The 17170-nt window shown below is 36.7% G+C and overlaps 1 protein-coding gene and 1 long non-coding RNA gene across 15 annotated transcripts in view; one reads left to right on the top strand and one right to left on the bottom strand.

Annotated features, from left to right (window-relative positions):
- Window positions 1-17170, top strand: part of GTDC1 (glycosyltransferase like domain containing 1) — a 321331-nt gene that overhangs the window by 48296 nt on the left and 255865 nt on the right. For all 14 annotated transcript variants that reach the window (XR_009741800.1, XR_009741801.1, XM_061445084.1 and 11 more), the window contains exon 2: window positions 8187-8397. Coding sequence is in view for 12 of the 14 variants with exons in the window: in XM_061445084.1 (XP_061301068.1) it covers window positions 8216-8397 (182 nt within the window). In the remaining 2 variants the exon portion in view is untranslated. The remainder of the gene's footprint in view (window positions 1-8186; window positions 8398-17170) is intronic.
- Window positions 950-4864, bottom strand: LOC133265037 (uncharacterized). Its single transcript, XR_009741854.1, has 3 exons — window positions 4728-4864; window positions 3245-3284; window positions 950-1163 (listed from the first exon to the last, which is right to left on the bottom strand). It is a non-coding gene; the product is annotated as an uncharacterized LOC133265037 (long non-coding RNA).

The following is a 17170-nucleotide window of genomic DNA, read 5'->3' as shown; positions in this document are numbered from 1 at the left end:
TTTCAGCTTTCTGTGATGTGTGTATCTATAGATACTTCCTAGTGGAGGAGGTAGACCCCTTAACTTTCTTATACTTGCAGAGTAAATTAAAATGTATGCATATGCTTTTTTCTCTTACTTTAAGCAAACTCTTGAAAGTATTTTGCAGCCTCAGCAGAGAACAGAATAGAAGCAAATGGCTGAAGACATAAGTTTTGCTATTCTTATGTCAGCAGAGATGTTGGGGAACACTTGCAGTGAGGTGTCAGAAAGCACTTTGGCCATATTCTGAAGACTTTAATATTGCGAGAGCCTTTTCAGAGGGCTTAGTCAAAACTTTATTGGGAAATTATTTATAGGAAACATGATGCTGCATCATTACATCAAATTGGCAGTGTAGTTAGGCTAGATTTATAAATTGATGTGGAAAACATACCTTCTGTATATTAAGTTGGAAAGAGGATGTAAATATTCTTAAATTGAAAAATATGTTTAGTGCTGTTTAAAGTCCTCATTCAGTGTTTGAGAGCTTTCAAGCAGTTTCTGAAAGAGGTAACATGATACTGACTGGACAGAAGTTAATGAGATGTATTTATTTTCATCAATTCATAGTATGAAGCATTGGTTAAGTTCACTTGGAAAGATGAGAATTGGGCAAGTAGAAGACCAAAAATTACTAGTAATTAGTTCTAGTTCTTAACATAAGTTAAAACGGAGGACTTGGTGCAGGTAACTTGGCAACCTTGAAGTTGTTTTATCAATCACAAGAACATCATGTCCAAATTGCTCTAGTAATGTAATATTTAAATGTTACTTATACACAAAACTCAGATGATTTATTCTCTTCACTTGGTGAAGGGTTTCAAAGCTTGACAAAATCCTCATGATTATCATTTTAAATTGCTTGTGTTGCAGGTCTTTAGGTGAATAAAATGGCAGATACGTTTGGCATCACTTTTGAAGGCCGTTTTCCATCGTGATTTAATTTCATTTTGAAGTAACCTTACTGGCATGTGTTGTGAAGTTCACATATCTGTCCCTCCGTAATACTCCTCCTTGTGGGACTCCTCACAGATTTCACAGTTGAACTCGATTTGACAGTAGATCTCATCCCATCCTTTTTGTTGACTCAAGGTGTGACTGAAGAAGCAGATCCTTTCATCACATATTCAAATGGATAGTTTCTGACTGTAAAATAAATCTGGCTTGTGCCCACTCAAAAGTTGCTGCCAAACATCTCAGGCTACCAAGCCTAATGTTTAAATTAAAGTTTAAATTAACTCTTGCAATTCCAGCTTGAGGAGGAGGAGTGTTCTAAGAGCTAAATCCCAAATTTTGATGATACAAGAATGATTTGCTATAGAAAACAAACTAACTTTTTGGAGGACAGTGATATTGCTATTTCACAGAGCAACTAATGATGGCTTCTACAAAGTGTTTTGTCTTTTAATAAGTTAGCTAATATGAACTGTAGACCAAATATTTCAAATAAAAATAGTTAAAATATTTACAAGTAATTTTTTTCAAGCATATATATATGTGTTGTTACATACATGTTTCATATATAAGTTGCTTATATATATGAAACATATATGTATATATGTTTCAAGCATATATATATATGTTTTTATACTAGCTATGAATGCTTAACTTTCTGTACAGAAATGGTCTGAAGCCCAGAATTGTGAAACACATTTCTCATCATATTCCCAATAAGTTGGAAGACTTTCAAAATGCCAGCCCATTATTACCAGACCAGTATTCTTTCTATAATAGGGAACTAGCAACTAATATGTCTCCTGTCAAGTTTAAAAATAGTGCTATATCACTCATTACCACACCGATTAGTTCCCTTTCACTTGGAGATATTCTGAATCAAGTGTCGTTCATTTATTTAAACTTCATGTAAGCCTTCAAGATCATCAGTATTATCAAGTTTATAGTAACAGGTACAGTACTGGGAAGGATGAGTCTTGTAAACTCTCTTGAGCCTTCAAGCACTGTAAACACAGTCCAAAGAAGTTGGGTAAGAGGAACATATTATTAAACAACATTAGCAGTCTCTGCTGAAGTAAGTTGTCGTTATTCCAGGCTTTTGAATTGCATGACAAATGGGAGCTTATAATTAAGTGTTAAATTAGAATAACTACTTCTCTTTCACATACAATTGCTAATCTTGCATTTTCAGTTTGCAATCTTGTATTAGCTCTGTACTGATTCCCCCCACAAAACAAACAAAACCTGTTATTGGCTGAAGAGCTACCCAAAATAATGTTAGAACTTTTTGTGAAGATGATTCCTGCTCTGCAGCATACTTGCGTTGAGTTCTGTAAATCTATTGGGATGATTAAAGGGAGGAAGCAGAGGAGCAAACTGTAGAAGAGGTTTTCTGGTGATGGGTAGTCAAGGCTGTAGTTGTTTCCCTGGCCTCCATCACCTGGTTCTCCATCACCTCCTTCGTCTTATCCCTTTCTCTTTTGACTTAGAAACCAAGAAAACTTTCTGCTAATTAAATATTAGCAATACTTTGTTAATCTGAACTCCCAAAAATAGTTTACAGACTCTTTAGTATCCCTGATACCCTGTTCTGACTAGTACTTATTCCCATGTATACCACTTCGCAGATCAATTAGAAACATATAAACCAAACTGTTGTAATTTCTGTTCAGAATGTGCTGGGAATCAGGAGATCGGTCAGTGAAATTTCCCTGTAAATAGGAGTATAGATAAAAGGTATTTGTAACAGTCTTAGACTATGTCATAGAAAAAGGTGAAAGGAAAATTCTAAGGATTAACTTTTGCTTTCTGTAGCTGAAAAAAACCCAAATGTTGTTTATATCAAGAAATGATGAAGGTCATTAGTGCCTTTGCCTAGTTAAAATAATAATTTAAATACTGAGTTTTAAAGTGCATAGTCTGCATATGTAGTAACAACTTTTTCATGAGGATTTATAGCAACAGTGTTTACTTAATGTGCAGATTTTACAGCATGTTACTTTCTAAACATGTGAACTCCAAAAGGAGCCATTACTGTCGCTTGTGTCAGGGTGAGTCTGGATTAATAGCTGTGGGACATTTTTAAACTCCAGCTTTCAATTCCTGCTGTTATATTTCGGGGTTGAAAGCACAGATGTAAGAACTGAACCTGGCGATCCTTGCATGTGCTTTTTAGTTAAGATCAAAACAATTCTTTAAAAATTATACTGTTTGCAGTTCTAAGTGCGTCATCCCCAGTGCCGCTGACCTTCTCACCTATACGGGATACGCGCCTGCCCTGATGTGTGAGTGTTTTGAGGAGCATAATTCTGAGAATGAGGGAAAAAAAGAATAAAATTGTGTATTTGAAAGTGTATTACAAGGAGCTGATTTTTCCATATATGTGTATTTACATTAATATTAAATAGTCCATAGAAGAATTACAGCAGTTCTTCAAGCAAATACTTTAAATAAGAATGATAAATAAATCTCATACTAAAAGAGATTTTGAGGCACAGTTCCCATGTGGGGGAATCCTCACCTGAGATCACTAGGACTTCTGCCGTTTTCTCCCATTCACTCTGTTTTTATTTCTGGCTGGGAATTTGCTTGTTAGTGTAACAAAGGTAGTCTTTGCAAACCGATACGTAGATCATAGGCACAGTAAAATTAAATGTTGTGTTTTAGTACTTAGTGACACAAAAAGCAAACATTGCAATCACTGTCTAGAGTATTTCAGTGTAGACAGTGGTTAGCATCCTTGATGCCTGCAGGTAATACTAGGTTTTAGCGTTCCGTAGGTGTTTTCAGCTCTCAGGTTGTGTGGATGGGGCACTGTGGTTTATGGGTGCCACCAGTAAATTAATATTAGTGCTGATGCAGACATCCAGATAAAGGTGAACAATTTTGGTTTACCACATTCTCAAAAGGAGTAGAGAATGTCTTACTTTTTCCAGTTAATTTATATAAAAGATAAACTAAGTGGCATTTTCACTTTGTGCACTTACACAGTTTAGTAATGACAAACCTCAGAGCGGTACTTTTGGGTGATCTAAATGGGAGTTGAATTTTGGTCAAACATTAAAATGTGATTATGTTTTAAGGTATAGCTCTGAGGTTTCGGTGAGTCATTGCCATGAGTGGGAGGGTAATACAGCTTCTTTCAATCTAAGCCTCTGTGTGTATATGCCACATCAGATGAGGCTGGAGGGAGAAGGGACACAGCAGGAAAGGTAAAGACCTTTCAATAGTCCTTTGGAAAATCCCATTTTATCGGAATATGGAGCATTAAAAATTTTGCCTGTATTAGGTTTTATGGTGTGTTTATCTGAAATTCGCAAAGGTGATAAGTACGTTTATGTTCACAATGCGTACCTGATCGGTTCTGTAGTTGTTTAAGTTACAAGATACTGAACCACATGTGCGCTGGATACGGTGGTGGAATAAATTTCTCATACGTGTGGGACTGTGACCGTTAAAACAATCATTACTGAAACCATATACCTTATTTCCTGTAACTAATAGCAGCTCTCTACCTATGGAATATATTAACAGTTATTCCTTTGGTTTTGGATTGTTATTCAACTATTTTGTTGGACAGATATTTAAGCATAATCTGTAATTTATGTTGTCTGAATACGTCAATGAACAGAGCTAATTATGGCTTTCTGTTTCAAGCTGTGCTGATGTTTGTGAAACCACATTTCTGTTTATAAGACAGAGTTAATGAGTATTCTTTAATAAATCATAGAAAATGATGAATTTTCTCTTACCTATGTTGATTAACAAAAATACTCTAGCTGGTGTTCACCTAGAGTTTAAAAAGAAGCCATGGTTTCTGTGGCTAGTTTAACAGCTGATGCTTCCGTGCCATTAAAGTAAATATTAATTTATTATTCTGTATAGTACTCAGAATTTCTTTTAAAGGAAAATTATTGGGTCAGACTGTGGTGGCCCATCTGTTGTTTTTTTGCAACGTCCTCACTGTGCAGTAGAACTGAAGTCCTGGATGAATGTCACTGTGAGATGCTGGCTTTGTGATAGCACCTAACTACCTGCCTAAATTTCTTGGTACCTCAGTATACCTCTCTGTTAATCATGTAATTTTTGACACTGTTACCAGTTTGGAGGATTTTTTAAATTTCAGGTAGTTTCTAGTTAATAAATATCCTGAAGAATGTGATGCTACTTAAGGTATAGGCAGAGTAAAAGATTTTCAGAGTGGAGCGTGCTGCAGCCTGTGGATGGGGTTGAGCTGTTAGAGGAACACCCAGGATTGCTGGCTTTAGAGAGGAAGCACTGGAATGAGACAGGGGAAGCAGTTCTGTTTTTCTGATATTTGTTGTTTTCTTTGAAATGGGGAAAAGAATACCTGGAGTGATTTATATTTAATTGAGGATTGCATTTCATCAGATAAGGTGAACGTTCTCAGGCCATTTATCAGCTGTGTCTTTGAGACCTCTAAGGAGTATATGATACATATTTACCTTCACTTGGCTAGGTCAAGGGAAAGAAAGCAAAAATAATAGATGTTATTTTTGTATGTGAACAAAACTGGAAGTCATGTGGGTGAAATATGAGGCAAATGGCTATCTCCTACCTCCTCTGTGCCTTTTTAAAACAAGAAATTATTAGTTATATATAATTTCCTTTGCATTATCAGTGTATCTTCTTAAAACAGAAGATTTATTGAGTTTTTCATTGCTCCAGCTTAGTCAGTCGCTGAAGTCAACATGACATATATTGTGCTGCCATTATTCTTTAGTAGTTTCCTATGTAGGTAGCATCTTCTAAAAACACAAAACAAGAACAAAATATGCCATATACTGCTCCTTAGATAACATGTTTCTAAATTGAATTTCTTGTATATTGCTAGTAATGTATACAGATCATACCACACTAGAATCCTATAAGTGCTAGTGAGGTTTTTAGTGAGCAGTTTGGGGTTTCGGGGAATGAGAGTTTTTGTAAGAAAGCCTTTGAGCTTCAGATCATCTCTTAAAAATACATCACTGATGATTTTCACCCTCATTTGCTGCTGCTGTGGGGTCTATGAGTTGTTACTGTAAACAACTACATAGCAAGAGTGATCTAAGACCTGCTCCATGGTGCATCCATAATTTCAACCCAGTTGCCCAATGTAAATAGCCAAAGGGAGTTTATTGTACGGTAATATTTGTGTAATATTTGCATAATACTTTTTTATTAATAGAGCTACAGGTAGGATAAATGCAGAGTCACCTAAATGTCAGGATCTTTAAGCAAGAAGGAAACCTGAGAACTGGAAAAAATCTCTTACCGTCAGGACTAAGAGTTATTCTCTGTCCCCATAAGGGATGTGCACTGAAAAATGCTGCAAAATAAAACCGAAGAGCACATTGTTGATTCAGCTAAACCTAGCAATAAAGCTGGTTTCAGAACTAGCCTGATGAAATGCAATTTGATAGATATTTCATGAATGAATTACTTTATTACTGATAGCGCTGATGATTTGAAAATTAACTGCAACTCATTCTCTCTGTGAGTGACTGACTCAGTGGCATTTACCAGCTTTTCACATACCTCTTTTTCAGGGTCTGAATTTGCAAAATGCTTCCCTCTAGTCCTTTAAGTTAAATTTTCAGTGACATTTGATGACAAGTGTAGCATGATTAATTACAAATTGTTCTTTAGGTGAATAGTGCAGGTTCTAAAACACAGCTTGTGTTTTTATAACAGTTATTACCGTGCAGGCTCCAAAAGGGCCTTGGAGCAGAGAGTATGATTTCGGCTACATCATTGTAAATTCAGAAAACGTCAGTGATCTCAAAAGTGTGATTTTTGAAATTAGGTCAGTGTAAGAGAGATCCGAATCTGCTTTGCTACCTGAAAAGAAGCAAGCTCCAAACTGAAGTGTCTGCTTCCAGAAGGCTATCGGTTTTCTTTTCTTTGACAAATATGTTCCTTTCAAATATAATTTATTTGAAACAGTTTGGGGGAGTGAATAATAGAGCAAATTATAACCTAAATCCTGGCTGGGTTATGGCATGAAAGTAAGAGCACAGAATACTTTGCTGATTGATTTGTAAGGGAGATCTGCATCACCTTTTTACATGGCACCATGATGGGCCAATGACTGAAAGCTGTCTAGAGCTTTCTTACATTTTGTCTCCCCATTAGATTTATTCAGTGTTGACTAGTTGATATTTTGATAGCTACTGTGCACTTGTAAGGTTTTTTTGTTTTGGCTGTTTTCTACCCTCTGATTAGAGCATCTGTATTTTAACCTGAACTTGACACTGAGACAGAACAAATAACATTAATGGAGAGTCCTGCCTTGTTGGGTTATGTTGAAAACAAAGTCAGCAGTGAGGTAGTCGTGGATGGTGAATACCTGTCAGGGTTTTGTTTTCAACTATTGTATGTGATGGTTTTGTTCAAAGCATATGAAAAGCAGCTTTTCAGTACCCCAAGTTTGTGACTCATGAAAGAGATGAGCAATAGTCACAGGGTTTTCATCTTTCCCTTTACTTTGGGGAGCATTTTTTGCATCCTGTTTGTGAGCAGCTCTGTGGTTTCTCATCTGAGAGCTTCCTTAAGCCTGCGACAGTGTTGTCTTCCAGCCATTTTGGAGTATTAAAAAAAATAACCCACATGGTTTACATGTCCTGTAGTTCCTAATACGTAGCTTGGGCAGTGATCCCAGATCCCAGCAGTGCAGGAGACGGTCCTGGGGGGATGCTCAGACTGCGTCTCCCCATCTAGGTCTCTGCCTTCAGCTCACCCAGATTACCATTATTATCTACTACTGGGGCTGGAGTGTGTTTGAATTGTTCTATAGTTTTATCTAGCACCAGGAAGAGGGGGGGAAACCTATGTAAAAATGAATAAACTACTTCCTAACATATGAAAGAATTGTATGTATTTGAGAGTGAGTGTGTAAAGTAAAGCTGCTTTTAAGTATCATGATTGAAACCAACAATAAATTCAAAACACAGTATTTTTTTTAAGTCCTGCACAATTTATTTGAAAATTACAAATGGTATCCTTCAGTGGCTGAAACTAATAGGTGTGATGGTTTTGTCATCATGGTTTCTAGGTAGCTTTTTCTGAAGCAAACTTATTAATATGAAGAATCAATTTTACATCAAAAATGAAGACACTGTAAGGCCTTGCAGTATATTTCTGTTTTTTTTCTTTTCAATATAAATCTTTTAGTTAAAAAAAAAATATTTCTCTATTGTAATTTTCAGAATCCAGACGGTTTGGAAGCACTTAGAAAATGTGTGTTCTTCTAATTGAAGCCTTTTATGGTGGTTCCCACAAACAGCTGATGGATCTTCTCCAGGAGGAGCTACAAGAAGACTGTGTCCTCTGTACACTCCCTGCCAAGAAGTGGCACTGGAGAGCACGAACTGCTGCTCTCTATTTCATGCAAACCGTGCCAATAAGTCCTAATTACAGGTAACCCAGGAATTTGATATTTTCTAAACTCAAATTAGAGAGGCCTTCAGCCAACTCTTTTGGGTTGAATCTTCAGTTGTGTGCATGCAGGTGAATATGTGCAAGCAAATGGTGACTTGAAGTGGACAACACAAGGTTTTGTTCTTGCATTTTTTTCTTGGGGTATAATTGGGAAATTACTGCCGTTTTTTAAAGTTTCTTAGACCATTCTGTAATGCATTGGTAGCCCTTCAGAGTCTCTAAGTCAAAGTGCATTGATACCTTTTTGTGTATACGTGTACATCTTATTTTAAAATTATCAAGTGAATTCAGTAAAACTGAAAGTTTTAAACTGTGAATACTGAAAGATTTAAACTCTGCTTCACAGATTTGGTTGAAAGGTGGCATGGATGTGAACACTGCATGCTTTCTCACTTGCCCTCCGATCTATTAGCAGTCTGATTTCAGTGTGTATCACTCAGGCTGACCTGGAGGATTAAGGGAGCAGGTTTATCTTAATGATGGTATGGTTCTATAATATTCCAGCAACTGTGGATGTCAATTATGCATGTATGTAAGTGGCAAATTTCTATCAGCTAGAACCTGGACTGATAAAAACAGACTATTTAGGTCAAGAGATAGCAATCATGCAGTGAGAATCAGTCACTCCAGAACCAAGCTGTCTTTAAACCCAGCAATTTTACTTGTCCTGCCTCATCATTTGAGATGTGGTAAGATGATTGTCTTGAGCAGTGACATATCGTGTGGTGCAGCGTGTGCTCCACTCAGGGCATGCAGCAGAGCATCACAGCATGCACGGTAAACGAGCACTTCGTTGACTGTGCACTTTCATGGAGAGAGCCAATTCCTTCACAGAGCTGTTTTAGCACAAGCAGCTGCTTTTCAGCAACAGAATGAAACTTCAGCAGGACCCTGAGCACACCTCAATGCTGTGCTAACTAGTTGCAAGTCAGAACTGGGTCTGGTATTTGTTACCAGGAGCAAGCAGGCATAGTTGGCTGGAGAGGAATATGATTTTTCAAGAGTAGATCTTGTGCTGTAGAGGGCTTCATTTGAACATTGTGACCCAACATAATGTCTAATCCAGTTTGGAATGCATACTATATAAATGTGCACCTTTTCTGTTCCTGTTTCTGGCTTGCATTTAAAATAAGCTACCCTCCCAAGCGAAATGTTATATTTAATTTTCCCTGCTTTGTCTTCTGTGAGGCATTCAGCGTTGGTTTCCTGTTGCTTTCCTTTTGCAACAGTTTTGTTTTGGAGGAGTGTATATGACAAACTGTTATGTAAATTTGTCTTGTATCGCAACCACATCCTCCAACGCATCACAATGTTATCTGTGTTCCTTCAAGGTCAGCAGCCCAAGCTGTCCAGCACTAACTGTATTAAAGTAATCAGACATCTCTCATAGACATACACTTCATTAGTTTAACTTATAGTTACATTGACCTAAGATAACTTAACTCCAGTTTGTCAATTAACCCACATCTTGGGGGAAGGGGGAAGGAATGATGACAAAAAAAAAACAATCAAGAACCCACGAAAAACCCCCAAAATCCAGCAAAAATACCTCAACCCAGCAGCCTGGAAACTCATTTGAAGTTAATAAACTTGCAATCTGTCATAGACTTATGTGCAAATATAACCTTTACTGACAGCAAGTAAATCTGATCTAACCAATAGAGCATCTTAAAGAGAGGAAAGCTTTTTCTTTGCTGTTGCTGTTTAGGGTTTGATCAGACAGAATCAAATAGTCAAAGTTGACTAAGATGCGATGTCTAAAAAAGAGTATGTACCTTGTGCTCACAGGCAGGATAAAATTTTAGGAACAAGGGCTGATATGGCTGATAAGAGGAAAACTGATTAGAGGTACCTTCTACTTTACTTGCACATTTTTAATGTTTGTTTTGTAATTGAATGTTTCCAGTATTTTATTAAAGTGCAGCAGACTGCAGCCTTGTAAGACTGACTACTATCTCCTATTAGAAACAATATTGATTAAAATTAACATTGATTCTTTTATTTCTAGCTTGCTAGTAACCACTGAAGATGTGCTTCCCAGGTAGTAGTTTGCTAAGACAAAATCGTTGTTAACTGGTAGGAGTGTGTTCTGAATAATGCATTTAAATATTTCAGCCTTCTTGTGAGGTCGTGGGAAATATCAAATATGCATTATTTATAATATTTACATTATTTGTAGGATAAAAATTTTCTTTTACATGTGATTTTCATAAATGGGACGTTTCATAAATAGCTTGTTTCTGTTTGTGCATTTAATAATACAGAAAGGACACAAATATTTTGAGGGCAAACACTTGGTAACAGAGCTGCATTACTAAATTTTTATTTTCAAACAGTACTTTATTTCAAAATGCTGGTATGTAGAGAAGTAATATTGATGCTAGTAAGTCTGATACTGCTATACATCTGTACAGCAGTAGTATATATAAGTCTTAAAAGATCTGTTCTTTTATACATATAAACTGGTAATGGGAAAGAAACAGGTTTGTTTAGTTGTCAGATGATGATCAGTGAGTTAAGGGACAGTCTTAAATAGTGCTTTTGAAGCAGAGTATGAAGGCAGGATCATAGATATTAAATTCAGGTACTCTGCAGTGACTACGGAGTTTATGTGAGGAACTTGCAAATATTTTTATTGGAGAATAGACATGTACTCTCTTGAACAAGAATTAAAGCTGAATTAGTAACGAACAGTGCATCTGATGTTACTTTTGTGAACCGTGTGGCTGATATTTTGGTGTGCAATAAGATGATGTTCCCATGCAAGAATATGGGGATCTATCCAGAATTGTCTCAGGGAAATGTCCTCGCCCTTTAAGGGGAATACATGTAACAATTATGGAAGGCATCAGACACTTAGTATTTTATCTGCGGTGCTGCATAGATTTGTATGAGTTCCCCATCACAAAGGCTGTGCTGTGTGTTTCTCTGTAAAATTGTTGAATTTCCGTTTTCATGTATTCATTGTGCAGTCTGTTGTTAAACCAGCTTACGTCTTTATTCATCTCCTCAAAGAAGGACAGGAGCCCTGATGAATGGGGAAGATCAGGCATGCAGCAAGTCCTCCAACTTGGAAGGCCATAGGGAGAGTTTTTAAAGGCAGCTTACTTGTCTAGTAAACTTGAAATGGTGTAATATATTGAGGTACAGCAGTCACAGAGCTGAGCATTTTTGAGCGCTTTCTTAATTGCTATGCAGAGACTCACATGATTTTTCCTTAATTGGAAAGGAGGTTTCTGTCTGGATATTGTATTAGTCCAAGGATTTTCATCCTTGGGGGTGGCAGTTGCCAAATCAGTGTTTGGAATGTGCTGAAAAAGGGCAGAATTACAGTGCTTTCTCTAAATAAGTTTTTCAACAATCATGCAGTTTTGCTAGCAGTTAATGGAATATTATCATTTTCATTCAGTAAATTAGGAAGGTCCAGGAGGGAGATGTGACCTCCTCAGGCTGCTGGCAGTCTGCAGAGCTGCTGCATTGTCTGCTTTGTCTCCCAGTTTGCTTCAGACAGCTTAAAATTTTTGATAAATATAGATGTCTGATCGTGTCTAAAGTTGTTTTCCGAAGCACACAGTGAGTGTTCAGTAATTCCAGAAAACATGTAACAAAAAATATTTTTTTTACCCCCCCTTTTTTTTTTTCTTCTTAATTCAATGGAACTTCTCAAATTTGAAAATAGCATTGCAAAATTTAATGGGGGAAACGGTTGCTTTTTTTTTTTCTGTAATTCTTTATTACTATGAACAACCTCTAACATTTCAAATAATAGATCAGTTATGACACACTAGATGAAAGTATTTTATATTTTAGGGGCTGTACTCTACAGTAAGTAATTCAAACTCAAAAAAGTTAGTACTATGAGACATATCAGCAAAGCAGAGAGACTAAATACAGTGTAGCTTCCAGTTTGTTTTAATAGCACTGCTAGATTATTTTAAATATATATATATGAGAATATTATGTGTAACAATCAGTATTGCCCCCCAGGTAGCTGTTCATATGAATGAAGATTTTATTTGTAACAGACTCTAGCCCTGAAATACCCCTAGGGTAAATGTTAGCATATATATACCCCCTGATATTTGACAACTATATTTTAAAGACAAACTCTATGCTTTTTACATTTTACAAAAGAGAAAACAAATCATTGTTTTTAATTAATAGAGCTCTGAAAAAAACCCAACAAACCCAACCCAGCCTGGGGGTGTGTGCTTCAGCAATATATAGCAATATATAGCATATTCCAACAGTATATTATGTAAATGTCTTGGTTTGTGTGTGGGTTTTCTGTCTTTTTTTTTTTTAGTATGTGTGTTTTGTTTTTGTTTGTGGGATTTTTATTATTATTTTTTATTTAAATAACCTGTGAAGACTACTAGATTTAGGATTGTTTCAGATCTGATGCTTTCATTCTGTTCTGTAAGAAGAAAACATGTTATTATAGAGTGAATTCTTTACTACCTGGTGGATCGGTGTCGCCTGAATGTACTCTTTAAAATATACGTCCCGTAAATTTTATTCCAGTGAGTAGTTCAGTCACACTGAAAACATAACACAGCTTGCATGTGTGAGCATCCAGAAGCTGGAGTGCTTACTGTTTTCTAGATATTTAAGAAAAACCCACAACCCTGACAGTAATATATCCTGGAGAAGATGTCTGAATAAAGATGTGAATTGAAGCAAGGCAAGGCAAATTTCATCCGTTGCATTAAAGATGGATAATACATAGATGCCTGTTTGTGCTGGGAACCTTTCTGTCTTTTTGTACCTTTATGTCAAATGCTGGAAGTGCATCTTTATATAATCATTGTAGGAAGTGCAGTAATTTTCCCTGCATTAGAGACCTTCCCAGCATTTGACCATAATAACACTCAGGTAAGAAATAAATAAATAGATGTGTGAGTAGTACAGTAGTTAAAAATAACCATGTACCTGCAAATTAAGCAAACAAAAAAGTTCACCTGACGTTTTTTTTTCCCCACCCCTTTTTTATGGTCTTTCCTTCTATATATAGATGAATTAAACTTGAATCTTGTTTATGGTATAGACTACTAAGACTGCGTATTTTGGTCTGATTGTTCATGTAAGCAAAGCAAGTATGTGTCCATATGGAATGGCATGAAGCTCCACCCCTTACCCTGATAATGCCCTCCACTTCTGTAGTCCTGGGTAATAGAGTATCTCCCAGCCTGAGTAATAGGTGTGACACAGAATCATAGAATGGTTTGGTTTGGAAGTGACCTTAAAGATCACTGAGTTCCAACCCCCTGCCATGGGCAGGGACGCCTTCCACTAGATCAGCTTGCTCCACGTGCCATCCAGCCTGGCCTTGAACACTCCAGGGATGAGGCCGCCACAGCTTCTCTGGGCAACCTCTTCCAGTGCCTTGCCACACTCTGGGTGAAGAACTTGATCCTAATATCTAATCTAAATATACCCTCTGTCAGTTGAAAAGCATTTCCTGTTTTCCTATACCTACATGCCCTTGTAAAAAGTCCCTCTCCAGGTTTCTTGTAGGCTCCCTTAAAATACTGGCAGTCTGCTCTCTGGTCTCCCTAAAGCCTTGTGTTCTCCTGAGACACTCTTGCTGATGAGAGGTCATCTGATGCTGACAGTACATAATGTGGAATTGCATATGTAAAACCAGGTTTTGTGATTTTGATTAATATTGCCCAAAATCTGTTCTAGGAACTTCTGAAAATGTTATCATTCAAAGTGAACTTCTGAAGAAGAGCCTATTATCGAATGTGTTCGAGAATGAGCCGTACTGTAAACCAATGCTTTGTGAAAGTTAACAAAAGAAAAAAGCTGATTTTTTTTTTTTTTTTTTTTAATTAGGAAGATGGTGTAAATAAATGTAAACAATTAAGTAGTTGGTAAATTAATCCAATTAAAGAAATGAAGTAATCTGGTAAAAAATTAAGTAAGGTCTAAGGGCAAAGTAACTTCCTATTGAGGATAACAGTACTGGTGCGGTTTTTCTCTTACAGTTGCACGGCTAAAATTTACTTTTCAGTATGACAGAGAAGGAGCTGCCTGAAGATTTTCATGAAGCTGGTGAAGGAGGTGGGATCTCCTTTGTCAGGCAGATTAATTATCTTGTACTTCAGTACTTCACTACAGAGAGGCCAGAAACAGTTTTTGGTGCTGTAATTTAAGAACAAGTCTTTTTATTCTTAGTTCTGGCTGTGTAAAAACTTGGGGGGGGGGGGGGGGGGAAGAAGAGGAGGAAATCCAATATCAACAACAAAAAAAGCTTTTAAGGAATAGGAAAAATAATTTCCTCAGTAAACTACCTGAAATTTATTCAGGCAGACAGCAATGTGATCTTAAACATTCACTTCACATTAATCAACTTTGCCTCAGATAAAATGCTGGCAGATGGTAGCTATTAATTTTGAAAGTGACAGGTTTTCTTTACGTTTTTTTTGTGTGGAAACCCCCACATGCACTCTTCCCTTCAAAAACTTTGGTTGTTTAATTTGTCCAACATGTTTTTTTTGGTTTTTTTTAATTAATTTTTTTATTTTAAATACAGTCCTATTATTATGCAATTTCACAATTTGGATAGTTAAAAGAGGCTTTAGATTAATATAAATGCAGGCTGCTTTCTTTGAAGTCAGTGGAAATATATATATATATATATGATCTCAAATTTGGCAGAAATAAGATGGGAATGCTGGACATGATGCACAGAGAGGTGCAGGACTGGGAAGGACACTGGTTGGGACTGCTGGGTGATCTCTAGAAAGTGCTAATGCAAAATGGCAGTTGTCTGTTTGATGTGTAAAAAATTTGCCGAAATTCCAGAAAAATACTCTGATGAGACAAGGGAAGAACAGTCTGTTGTTTCAAACCCTAGCATGTTTTTTCCTTTATGTTCTCAAATGCTGGGTAAAATCCTTATTTTTCTTTCTAAAATGATTTTTATGAATCACCTGGAGAATTGATATTTACATTGCTGGCAGTAAAATGTAATGAAATTGTGCATTATGACTCAGTATTTCTATACTTAGGATTTTAATGATGATTTTATCTGTCCTTTTAAATTGTTGCTGTGTATATATTTCTAGATTAGTTATGGATTACATTTCTATTTTCAAATAAAAAACATATACAGTACTATATTATAAAGAGCATGATACTTTCTACAATTCATTGTCATTCTAGTCCATAATACTAATTTGATTTTCCAGAGGGAAAGAAACAAAGCTTTTGGTTTGCGTCTAATAAAGAGAAAAATTTGAATTTTTTTTTTGCTGTGCCACTTTTTTCCCTAATCTATTCTTTTGTTTAACCTAAGAAATAAATAATACAAATTTTGTCAGATACATGGTTTGCACATGATTTGGATTTATAGCTTCGTATTCCAGTGTTTAAATAACTAGCATGCTTTATGAATATGTACAGCTTGGCTGGGGTTTGTGAATTGATACACGGTGAAAAATTTTATATTATGCAAACTGTTTTTAGGAAAACATTTTTGGGAGGCCGACCTTAAGTGTGTTTTCCAATTTTTATTGTTTTATTTTTTGCAAGCATTAATCTGACCCAAATACATTGGAGTTTGGAAGTCTTGGTGGGTCAGACAGCTGCGTTCATGTCAGTTGCCAGTCTACTACTGACCAAGGATTCAGTTACCTACTGACATTTAGTTACCTAGTTCATCCTGAGTGCCGGTACCCAAGAGCTTGGCACGCTACTCAGCTGTTTTCATGTCCACTGGCACCATAACTGCTCACCTTGCTTCTATTGACTACAGCTGCCATGAGCACTGGGTAGGGGCTTTCTCTGATGTCTTCAGGTGGTTCAGTCTGGAAGTTTGGAAGTTCAACTGCCCAAAGGTGTTTTCTAGTTTTATCTTATCAGGGATTACAGCTGTATACAGATCTATAATGTGCATGTGACCATGTTGGCAGGTGATACTTCTTAACGGGTAGCACAACTTGATGGGGTTGTGGAGAGGTGGTAGAGTGAAGTAGGGCTGCTGGTCCAATGTCCATACAGTGTGTGATTTCACAGGGTTTTGCTTCAGACAGGGTGCCCACTGGTTCTTAAGGACTGAATGTCCATAAAATGAGGCTGGAGTCCATTAAATGCTCTCCAGGAGCATCACCTCCTGGTGTATTTCACAAGTATTTCCTGTGAAGGGATCCAGTTCGTAATCTTGGAGACCACACTGGTGTGAGCTGAGGCAGACTAGGTGAGGGTGGTTGTAAAATGGGTGATTGCTTCCTAAACACTGTTCTGTATCAAACTGAAATATTAATCTAAATTGACCCATAAAATACTTCATTTTGTGGATTACGATGTCATTCCCTAAACATGAAATATATACCTAGGCTATAGTTTGATTGCAGTCTGTATGTCAAATTATGGTGCAATGGAATGTGTTTATTTTAAGATGGACTTCTGACTCCCCCGAAGAGCACTTTGATCAATTTATTTCCTCCTCCTCTTCTCTCTTACACTACTCAGCCCAAGTATCTTGGGAATGATACCTGTTACTGGTATGCTTTGAATCATTATGATGATTAATTACCCACCCTTCAAAAAAATACTGAGAATCTATGTAAATTATGTTTATTCATTTGAATATCTTTGACAAATGCAAAGCAACTGAAAAGCTTTTTCTGTTGTTGTTGTTGATTCTGTAATGAAGATTTTTGCAATCTCCTTACTTCCTTGGACAGTATTTTCTCTTTCTTGCCTTTGTCCTTTGTCCCTGTCTTTTCCTCCCTTCCTCCTGCAC

The sequence above is a fragment of the Pezoporus flaviventris genome, unplaced genomic scaffold (genome assembly GCF_033815535.1).
Source record: "Pezoporus flaviventris isolate CSIRO_AGI_PZ_B2104156 unplaced genomic scaffold, CSIRO_AGI_Pfla_v1 ptg000001l, whole genome shotgun sequence".
Lineage (NCBI taxonomy): Eukaryota > Metazoa > Chordata > Aves > Psittaciformes > Psittacidae > Pezoporus > Pezoporus flaviventris.
Note: the sequence above shows the minus strand (reverse complement) of the source record. Positions and strands in the feature narration are given on the sequence as shown.